Source organism: Limulus polyphemus, unplaced genomic scaffold (genome assembly GCF_000517525.1).
Source record: "Limulus polyphemus unplaced genomic scaffold, Limulus_polyphemus-2.1.2 Scaffold7939, whole genome shotgun sequence".
Classification (NCBI taxonomy): Eukaryota; Metazoa; Arthropoda; class Merostomata; order Xiphosura; family Limulidae; genus Limulus; species Limulus polyphemus.
The window spans coordinates 1,540-13,604 of NW_013673549.1; the positions used below are offsets into that span (position 1 = coordinate 1,540).

The 12,065-nt window shown below is 34.9% G+C and overlaps 1 protein-coding gene across 1 annotated transcript; it reads right to left on the bottom strand.

Moving 5' to 3' along the window:
• Window positions 1–925: 925 nt before the first annotated feature.
• On the bottom strand, window positions 926–11,457 carry LOC106474989 (chondroitin proteoglycan-2-like). Its single transcript, XM_022403233.1, has 7 exons — window positions 11,250–11,457; window positions 10,505–10,879; window positions 7,388–7,786; window positions 3,829–4,335; window positions 2,950–3,055; window positions 1,354–1,418; window positions 926–1,131 (listed from the first exon to the last, which is right to left on the bottom strand). The coding sequence occupies exons 1-7, from the start codon at window positions 11,449–11,451 to the stop codon at window positions 926–928; spliced, it is 1,860 nt and encodes a 619-aa protein (XP_022258941.1). The 5' UTR covers window positions 11,452–11,457.
• Window positions 11,458–12,065: the final 608 nt, after the last annotated feature.

Here is a 12,065-nt window from a genome sequence, read left to right on the forward strand (position 1 = left end):
TTCAGTTGCATTCATAATTATTTATTTCAAAAAATAAAATGTACAGTAATAGAATCAAAGGAGCACTCTTTAATTAGGAAGTGAAAACAATAACATTTTTGTAATTATTCTACGGGTGATTCCCAGATGATAATTTGTTTGTTGCAATGTAGGATTCTTCATCTCAAGAAAGGCATGGTGGACGGTCCCGTTAAATAACTATAAGAAAACGATAATATATTGAACTTCAGAAATTCAAGAATGTTATTACGATACAAACCTTTAAGGACAGAACGTTATTTTTGATCAAGTAAAAGCTAGAATATTCGCACAATAGATTTATTTTCGTTGCATCGTAACACTTTAATAAAACAACTTGACATGATTTGCAGGTAAAATAAACAAAAGAGTAAAAATTTAATTTCCATTTGATCATTTAGAATAATACCAGTAAGTTAAATCAGTAGTGTAATACGAAAATCAGGATAACAAACATAATACTTAGATGAATGATTAACTTGAAGTTCCAGATCCTGACCCAACCTGTATCGTTAACCCCGACATTAAATGTCCTTCCTGTGCATGCCGGGTGGCTGATCCTCATGATTGCGGAGCCTTCTACCAATGTACAACTGAGGGTAAAGCCTGTAAAAAGACTTGTCCAACTGGTCTCAAGTTTAACCCTGTTAAGATGGTGTGCGACTTACCTGACAACTGTGATTGTACTCTAGCAGGTAAGTAAATTATTGGAGGTCACAGCTATTATACTAGTGTTTTTAATTTTTTGTTGTTGACATAGTGCGAACTTCTTTCAGCACCAAAACTTTTTTTCTAATTAGTTTCCTATACAAATAGTTACCAATTCTTTGTCATTAACTTCAAAACGGTAATATCGTTTATTATTTAAATTCACCCATTATCTCATAATCAAAGGCTTTGAAATTTGTTAGTGAGCTTTACCTGGGTCAACTCCACAATTATGGACGTTTCTTGGCCAATCACAGACTTTGAGAAGAGGGTTAAAGTAGAGAGATGCAGGACAATCCTTCAGATAGGCGATACCATTAGTACAGTGGTAGAACTTGGTACAGTCGTCTTTCTTAGAAAAGAGACCGTCTAAAGTGGTACAGACTGGGTCTCTAATCCATTTCCCTTCGATTAAAAGTGAAATGAGATAAATAAAATTAGAGCGTTGTTTCAGGAAATATCAATTACATTTTAATATATTAAAACAAATATATCACTTCATCTAAAATAAATCGTATTCCAAGTTAAATAAAAGAAAAAAGTTGAAGAAAATGTGACAATGAAATATTATTTTAATACAAAGAACAAATTCAAAACTAGTTAGTACAATGTTAACTACATAATTACCACAACCGTCGTCACTAGATATAAATATAGTAATGTATGTACATGTAAAGAATGGAACAACAAATCTTTTTACATTTTTCAAAAGTTCTCAGAAAAGTCTCCTTTACGTACAATGTTCACGCGTTTAGCAACAACAAGTCGAAACTTAGAAAAAACATATTTCAGCTTTTTGCTATTCAAATTGGATTGGCGTATTAAAAGATATAATTGACTTCAGTATTGCAATAATATTTTGTCTAAATATATATATATTAAATCGAACTATGTCGTCACATTTTTCTAGCTTGTCCAACTGAGTCCACTAGCGTTCAAACATCTCCAAATCCCTGTGGATGCACTACTTGTGTAACGCCACACCCCAGTGATTGTTCAGCTTACTACCGCTGTAAGGATGGAACTAGAGAACTCGTTTACTGCAGTCCTGGTTTGTATTTCAACAAAATCACCAAAGTCTGTGACCACCCAAAGAACGTTGACTGCAATCACTTTGTGTGTCCAAGTAAAGACGGAATGTTTAAGAATGAATTTGACTGTGGTACCTTTTGGCATTGTTCAAATGGAATTGCGTACTTGAAAGACTGTGTTTCTGGTCTACATTGGAATGAAGAAAGACAGAAGTGTGACGTGCCTTGCCTTGCTAAATGTGATCCTTCAGTTCCAAGTAAGTAGGTCTTTGGGTATTTAGAAAAAAAAAATGTTGCACAGTATCTACGGTTTAAAACATTGAACAGTGTGAACATTTCCTTCGTCAAACTTAGTCGTACTGATTACAATTCCACATTAGGATGACAAGAGGCTAGAATACAGCTTTTGCTGGAAATTTGAAGATAAATACAAGAATAATGCTCTCAAAGGTATTACCACAAAGTAGCTTCCTCTAGAAAATAGCTATTGTTAACATACGTAAAAAATTAAAAATTGTAAATTAAAAGAACGTGTCCAAAAGACATAATACTTTAATATAAATCACAATAACTGGAACGTATCTGAAAGCTTTCTACATTAAAGTTTTGTACATGAAGAATCCATTTTCTTTATCAACACACATTAATAGCATTAACAGAGTTTATTTTGAGATTTTTTCTTCTTCTTTTAATCATATTTGGTAACATTATATGACAACAATGTTCTTCTTAATTATCCCATGCCTGTATTTACTAAAATCTTGTTTATACCACATTTTCTGTTCCTCAGCCTGCGAACCAACTACAACTTTAAAACCAGTAGATCCCTGGTGTCCGTGTTCTATGTGCGTGTCTGAAGATCCATTCGACTGTCGGTCTTATTTCAAGTGTAACAACGGAGTCCGAGAGAAGAAGTTCTGTCCGACAGATCTGTTTTTCAATAAGAACACCAAGGTATGTGATTACCTGGAGAATGTTGATTGTCCAGACATTGGAGATCCATCCATCTGTGAAAAACCTAACGGGAAGTTTATCTTCCCCGGGGACTGTAATAAATATGTGGAATGTATCAATGGCATCGCCTACATCAAGAAATGTCCATCAGGCCAGACGTTTGACAAATCTAGACAGATCTGTAAAAAACGATGACGACTGTGGCAGTTTTTGGCAATGCCATAACGGATATCCTTACCTTAAGGACTGTAATCCTAAATTACACTGGAATGAAAAGACAAAGAGATGCGATTGGCCGTGTTTTGCCAAATGTGATCCATCTGTTCCACGTGAGTATAATGTTCCTTGAAATTTTATAATTATACTTTGGTTTCGAATGAGTAACATTTGCTTATTCATTAGAAATCATATTTTCAAACGTTCTATGAGCTTAACGACTTACTATAGAATGTATATTTTTTATCTGTGATAAATGAATGTTATCTAGTTGTTGCAAGTTTACAGAATGTTTATTGTTAATAAAAAGACCTTAGTATTGAATAAACAATTATTGTAAAGCAAAATAATAGTTACGTTTCCGTCTGATATAAGGATATCATAAGAGTTAACAAATGTCTTCAAACGTAAGTGTCGGTAGCGTATTGATCAAAGTACTGAATTGAGTCTTGTTTTATACGAACGTATTATATATCGTAACAAATCGTTATTACTACAGCTCATCTTCATGGGATTATAATAGGTTTGTTTATTTTATATAGAGAACATAAAATGCAAAGTTGTGAACAGTTCTTAATGAAATGAAAGCACAATAATATATGATAACGTGTAATGTCTTCACATTTGCAGCCTGTCCAACTGAGCCAACAACGACCACAACAACTGTCGGTCAGCCTGACTGCGGTTGTGATGGATGCATGACACCTCACGAGAATGACTGCTCTGCCTATTATCGATGTAGTAATGGTCACCGAGAGTTACTATATTGCCAGTCTGGTCTTTACTTTAACAAACAAACCAAGGTATGCGATTATCCTAAAAATGTTCAGTGTGAAAAGTTCATTTGCCCTAGCCCTGAAGGAATGTTCCAGATTACTTAAGGTATCAATAGAAAACCTACTTGGAACAGAAGGATCACACTTGGCGATACAAGGCCATTCACATCTTTGTCTCTCCACACTCCAGTGTAGGTTGGACGGACACTCCTTCAGGTATGGAATATAGTTGGAACAATGCCAGAACATTCCACAGTCGTTTTTGTTCTTAAACATCCCGTTTCTGCTCGGACACTTAAAGTTGTAACAACTGACATTATCTTTGTAATCACATTTCTTGGTGTGTCTGTTGAAGTATAAGCCAGGAGAACACGTGTATTTAACACGTATTCCATCTATACAACGATAGTAAGAAGCACAGTCTGTGGGGTCAGGTGTGAAGCAGCCGTCACAGTCACAATCACCAGGTTTTGTAGTGGGAGTTAGGGTAGGCTTGATGCATATAAACAAATTTAGTTTATCGTATTTTACATTACAAGTGAAACTGATATTTGTCTTTTCTAGGAGATCCATCCAAACCAATCCCACCAGATCCACAGCCCTGGCCAGACTGCAGTATCTGTGACTGCTGCCTTATTCCCGACAAAAATGATTGCACAAAGTTCTATCGTTGCGAGTTTGGTAAGTCTTTCCACGGACAGTGCTCCACTGGCCTTGTTTTTGATGCAACTCAAGAAAACTGTGTTTACGCCAAGGATGGGGACTGTGCTAAAGAGATAAAATATATTTGTCCACAGCCCAATGGAATGTTTGAAAATAAAGAAGATTGTGGTTCTTTCTGGCATTGTTCTAATGGTTATGGCTACTTGAAGAAATGTCCAGGCAACCTCCACTGGAGTCAAGCTATGCAACGTTGCGACTGGCCTTGTGTTGCTCGCTGTGATCCATCAATACCGGGTAAGGAACTGACTATTTAAACTTTTCATACACTCCCAAACATTATTCTACCATACATTTCTAGACTGCAATACAACTCTATTATAATTGTTTTTTTACAGTTTTAGAGAATGTAGAAGAGAGATTGTTAAACATTTTTATAAATTAGAGAATTATATTTTGGTTTGTTTGAGGTTAAGTACAAAGCTACACAATGGGCTATCTGTGCTCTGCCCACCACGGGTATCGAAACCCGGATTCTAGCGTTGTAAGTCCGCAGACATACCGCTGTGCCACTGGGGGGGGGGGCATATTTTGGTGTAAGTAATAAATATCACAAACTAAGTTCTGTACGTAATAGACAGTATTCTTGTTTATACTTAATACAGAAACACATCATTCAACATCTTCTGTATGTTTATTCATCGCTATAGTGACAATTAAAATGCCTTCCAGTATTACAGCGTATGTCTGTGAACTTACGCTAGAAACCGGGTTTCGATACCCGTGGTGGACAGAGCACAGATAGCCCTTTGTGTAGTTTCGTTTTTAACAACAAACAATCAAACAGACAATTAAAAAGTTAGACAGCTAAATAATATTCCACAAAGTAGTAAGGATATGCACAAAATAGTGCTCATTTAAGGTGTTAAACTGTTAACATTTCTCGGTATCCGGGAGCTTCGACCCCTGGGCCCCGAGGCTCTATCTTATACTTCACTGGTGCCATCTGGTGGCCATTAGACCCCTAATTGATTTTCAGGGTTCTTCCCATTTAGCCAGTCACATCCCAGAGAAATGGGATTGTTTCTACCTGAAATACACATAATACCCAGTAACTTCAAGATGTAACAATATAGATAAAAAAAAAGAAATTCACAATATGTTATTTGATGTAACAATGGTTGTAATGAGTTGAAGCTTTTTGAAACTTTTAGCACGTAAAATACATCTATTTGAATCGCCGCGAAGAAAAAGTAGAGTTCGAGAGAAGAGCATAAAACATAGGATAACTGAATGGTACTTGGTCATATTACTAAGCATGACAAAATTCATGTTATCTTATTGCAATTGCTTATAAAGAATTCTGAAAGCTTAGATTTATCCCAATAATATATCCTTGTGTTTTTTTACTTATTTAGCCTAAACAATAATGGTTACATTTTAAATTCGACCTTTTCAATCAACAGGATGTGGTAAGTGTAGCAATGTAAATTGATAATACAATTAAAGTAGCAAAGAAAGTATAATTATGCAACATATTAAGTAAAAATAGAAAAATCTAGATAGACCACTTTGTTTATGAGTTACTGGTATGATGAAAACCTTTTAAGGAAGTTGCAAAATTGAGATTAGTCTACATGTTATTACTCGCATTGTTTTGTTACTAAAGGAAAAGACATACATTCATAGATGATATTGTTTTACAAGTCGTCATCACAAATTAAGGAGCGTTTCATAAATTCAAATGTTTTATCTGAAGGGAAGCCATGTGACAAAGAACCACCACCAGAGGGTGAATGTGACTGTGACTGCTGTATAAAGCCGGTGCCAGGTGACTGTGCAGCTTATATAAGATGTGAAAACTATCAGAAATATCATGGTAGATGTACAAATGGACTTCTTTTCAACCCTAAAATTAGCAACTGTGACTTCGCAGAAAACGTAGACTGTGACGATAAACCAGAGCCTGACTCTAAGTGTGATTCTAAATCTGGTCTTTTCCCACACCCTAACGATTGCACCAGATTCATTCATTGTGCCAACTGGAGACCTTACGTTAAGAACTGTCCAGCTGGATTACATTTCAATAAAGTTTTGAAAGTTTGTGATTGGCCGGAGACTGCTTGTTGCAATGGTATGAATATTCACCTTTTGAAAATTTAATACATTTATCAGCTTAATATTCGTATAATGTCTTCTACTGGTAAATATTTTTAACCTGAATTTATGGGGAAAATTTCTTTATCATAACTTTGTACAATAAAGTGACCAGTATCGTTATATCTTACTCGATTAAGATAAGTAGGTATTTCATGCACCATTCGCTATATTCAGATCATATAGTGTAAAAAAAAGTATAGACCATATAAAATAAACTTAAAAATACACTTCCTGTGAACATACGAGAAGAAAGATAACCGTAAAGAAGCCGTTAAAAACATACAATTTATATTGTCTATTTTACTCTATTACAAGTAGATTTCCTTTTCCATCTTTTAGAGCCTTGTATGACACCAGAACCTCCAAAGGACGGAACATGTGACGTGTGTGAAAGTTGTCTCATTCCTGACAAACTAGATTGTGCAGTTTTCACCCGATGTGAAAATGGTAAAGCTTATAGAGAACGTTGCTCTTCTGGACTTATGTTCAACCCCAAGACTGGGAATTGTGACAAAGAAGAAAATGTTGACTGTGAAAAACCAGGAGTGTGTCCAGAACCAAATGGTCTTTTTCCACACAAAGACTGTACAAAGTTCATCCACTGTGGTCACGGTGTTCCTCATATCAAAGTCTGTCCAGGAGGTCTGTACTTTAACCCAACACTTAAGGTCTGTGACTGGCCTGAAAAAGCTGGCTGTGGTGAGTTTTCGTTTCTTCAATTATTATTTATTGTCGAAAACCTTTACGTGTTTCTTTGGAAATCCATGTGTGAAAAATAATTTGAGGCATAATGTCATAACGAACATTATTAGACTCATTCTTTCGCTGAATATCTGACTATATTCATTTACCCCTACATTTAGCCAGCGTTCCATGGCCAATCACAAACTCTAAGGTTGGGGTTAAAGTGAAGAATACTTGGACAATTTTTGACGTGAGGGATACCGTGGGAGCAGTGAATAAACAGGTTACATTTATCAGGATGAGGGAAGAGACCTGACGGTTTTTTGCAATGAATACCAGGAGGTTGAGTTGGTTTCTCATCACAGTCTTTGTCGCAAGGAGGGTCGCAGTCCACGTTTCTGGCATAGTCACAGTTTTCTATTTTCGGGTTAAAGCGAAGTCCATCAGCACAGGTTTGTTTAATGGCATTACCGTTGATACAGAGGATGAACTTGGTGCAATCTTTGGGATCAGGGATGGCACAACAATCACACGGACATTCGTTCTTGGGTAGGTAAGGCTTAAGTCCAGTAACTGTTTCTACCAGAAAAATAAACATTATTTTGAAATAATTAACATGATTAATAATTAATTTTATCATTGAGAGGGAGGTGAGTTTTTCATTCTTAATCTATTGCTAAACTTTAACGTACAAGAGGTATTTCATCACACAGAAAACTGGGTTAATCCTAGGTGCACCTTATTTACTATTGGTTTTCGGTATAAATAATACAAAAGTCATTTTGGTGAATGCCAAACTATTTTTTAAGAATTTATTTTATAAGCGTCATATTGTCTTAATTATGTTTTTAAATATTGTGAACTCCACCAATATAGTTTTACGTCCACCTATTATACCAATAATGTTAGACGTTGTGGGTGTTTATGCAATTTTCAGAGTTAATATGAGCCAATGTGTGCAGAAGAAAATGCAAATATTGAATTGGAAATTGCGGTAAAATTTTAAAAAATCTAAACTGCTTTTAATTTTTAAATAAATATGAAAACAACTACTCTAAATGTGATCCTACTAAACAAGCTCTCTTCATAAGCTGCTAAAACAATACACATGTGTAAAATCATGGAGTTTATGATGCATTTCAATACAAAAATTATATGCTGTTTAAGACTCATAATGTAGGTAAATTAATATATAGAATTATACACGGATTTTTCTCTACGTTAAAATACTTTTATTTGCGAGTTTTCGGTTCTCTTACTGGAGTCTTTGTCGGGCAACAATGCACTTAGCGATAAAAATTCGTTAAAATGTGGAACATTGGTTTAAAATAGGTATCTAGGCAACAGTCGTAGCAATAACTGACATCTGGTATTAAACATATAGAATTATGATGAATACAGAATATTAATCGATTGCCTCGGTATAACAAAAATAAAGAAAATACAATTATAGGTAATACATAGAGAAATCTAAAATATAAGAATTTTTCAACTTCAAATAATACATTGTAAGAATTAAAGGTTTAATTTTTCATCGAAATCATGACAAATAATAAGTTTTATGTCTTTTGTTAGTGGTCTCCATGCAGTATTGAGTTGTTGGTCGTTGTTTTGATTGATATCCATTAGAGGTCTAAATGTCTTGTACTTGGATAGAAATAACTTTCTTAATTTTTCTACGTTTGGTGTTTTCTCCTCTGTCTATTATTTTTGCATTTTTTAGGTCTATTATATAGTCGTTTTCCTGAACGTGAAAAGCTATAGCTGATGTGTTTATAACACAGTTCTTAATACCTCTTTGGTGTTCTTTGAACCTTACCTATAACGAGCGTTATGTTTCCCCCAATGTATTGTTTATTACACCCACACACCAAGTGCTGTAAACCACGTTCTTTGTCAAAAGACTAGAAGTGGGGATTTTACCTTCGTAAGACTGTCGCGTAGTGTAGGAACTTAAGAAAACTATAGTGATGTTACGTTTATTCATTATCCTACGATGTTTTTCTCCTAGGCCTAGTATGTAAGGAAGAAATGCCTCCTACCTTTCGTTGTGGGTCTCTAGTATTGAAACTGATGAACCATATAACACACGTTGAATCGTTTTATTTGGATAACCTTATTCCTGAACATCTTCTGAAGATGTTTAAATTCTTCATCTAGGTAACGTTTTACGTACTTGGAGCATATACTTGTAGCTCTAGATTTTAGTGTTTTGACAACTATTGTATGACATGAGCGAAAATTCAGATATTTATTTGTTTGAGTCTTCTTCCAATAAACGGTAATGGTCAACTTCTCGAAACTCGTGTCCTTGTGAAACAGAACATCGAGGAATGGAAGAGTGTTATCGACTGCAAGTTCTATGGAAAATTGTATGCTGTCAAACTGACTGTTCAGATGAGCATGAAACGTTCTGAGCCCTTTCTCTCCATGGGTCCATAAAATAAACGTATCGTCAACATACCTTACCCATAAACGAAGTTGATGAAGATGTGGTGTGTTCAAAATGCTGCTACTACAGGTGATAAAGGTGAGCCCATTGGAGTACCGTCTAACATGTTGTAAAAACAATGGAAGTAATTTGTATCGAGACAGATGTCCAGCAAGATCATGATGTTTGGGTTGCTAATGGGCGTTCTTGTTGGAAGTGAGATGTCGTCACTTAATCGTTTGTGTATTATTTCCATGATATGTTTAGCAGGTATCTTAGTGAAAAGTGAAACTACGTCGAGGCTAGCCATAATATCGTTTTTGGATATTATTTGTTCAGAGATGTGGTTAACGAATTCTCGCAAGTTTCTGATTGATTAAGCCGATCTATTGTTAGAGGTTCTAGCACGCTAGAAATAACTTTGGTTGTTTGGCAAAAGTATGTAAGATACAATAGGTCGTATGGGTCCGTTAGGTTTATGTAGCTTGGACAAACCATAAAGCTGTGGGGAGACTGAATGGTGTACAGATAATCTTTTGTACAGTGTTTTACTTGTTTCCTTATCATTTGTCATGTTCCAAAGTTTTTTATTTAGCCTTGTTGGATCCAACGCATTTTCAATCAATAAATGTTATGACACAATAATCTTAGGCCTTACATGGTCTAGTGGTTGGAATCCTCGATTCAGAATCTGTGGGTTGCGAGTTCGAATCCTGTCACTTTTAGCCGTGGGTGCGTTATAATATAACAGTCAATCCCGTTTTCCTTTGGTAAAAGAGTAACCTAAGAGGTGGCAGTAAGTGCTTTGCGCAAAATTCAAACACAAACAATCAGTAATTCTTAACATAAATACATAAGTCACTTACTGTTACACGTGTCAGGCCAAGTGCAGCACATGGTGACAGGATCAAATTGAAGTCCCTCTGGACATTTTTCTCTCCTGGCAATGTTGTTAATACAAAGAATGTAATAGACAGAGGTACCAGGAATTGGGAACTTTCCATTGGGCTGTGGACACTTTGGATCAAGCTCACATTGGACATTGCTTTTATGGTCACAATTTGCTATTTTAGGGTTAAAATAAAGCCCGTCTGTGCATCGTCTTCTGTAAAGAACTCCTTTCTCGCAATACGTGTAAGCTGCACAATCTTTCTCATCGGGGAAGAAACAGCATTCACAGTCACATCCTTTGTCGGGTTGTGTGGGCTCGGGAGTCGGTTTTGGACAGGGCTTGTTTTTCTCTAAGTTATATAGAAGAAAAAAGTTTAATAAAGATAAACTGGAAATTCAGGAAAAGTATAATAAAAATAAAGAGGAAATTCTATGAGATGAACATCAAATGGACTAAAGACTTATTAAGCAATATAAATATTTAGTTTTTAGGTTTACTTGATATTCTTTTTCAAATACTTTTACTTTAGAAAAAATGATGTTCTCAAAAATCTATTTAAAAATAATAAAATAATATTTTGTCTCTTTTTGCTTAAATCTTTCCTCTTTAATTATCAATCTGCTATTTTAATTTTTTTTCAACAAAACAACATTCACTGGTAATAGAATATCTTATCAAAATTGTTTTATATCAACAATAAAACCCTAGTTATCACCTACCACAGCAAGCATTCCCTGGCCAATCACAGACTTTAAGGTGTTCATTAAAATGAAGGTTAGCAGGGCACCATTTTCGGTAAGGAATACCATGTGAACAGTGGTAGAATCTCTCACAGTTATATGGGTCTCTGAAGAGGCCATATGGTTCAGGACAATCAAAAGGACCGATTACTGGTGGTTGAGAAGTTGTAGTGGTAGTCATCGTAGAGACGTCTAGTAGCGACAAAATATTTTAAATATTTGAAATTTATTTTCTCGTCATTTTCTGCTTTACCTAACGTATCAAAAGTGGTTTTGTGATCCACAATACTTCAACACTTTAAAATAAATTAATGTAACACTACTTCTAAGAAGAGATGATTTAAATTTATAATTGTTGTTTGATCTAAGAAATTGGGTTAATCTATGAAGTTTACGTGTAAAAAGATCTAATCTGTAACTGAAACAATATAATGAAAAAAAAAAGACCAACGAAATTTCTCCTGTTTCCAATTTTAAGAGATTTGGAAAAAATTCCATAACTTACAGAACATTTTTTTCATTTTTTTGTCTTGAGTTTTCACTTTAAAATATTTCGAATTTTATTCAGAAATAGTATGTACTCCTTGTCTTCTATGTTATGATATTTGAATGTTACTGTTTGGAATTACAAATACTACATATTGTTGCCTATTTGCTTGTTTGTCAATTTCCGGTATAATTTCTTTCCGGGGAACTTCAGCGATACAAGTCTCTTCTTGATTAAAACTAGTTTATTCTTTCTTGATACAACTTTTTAGTTCACAGAATTTTCACAGTCACTTTAAACTTAACAGC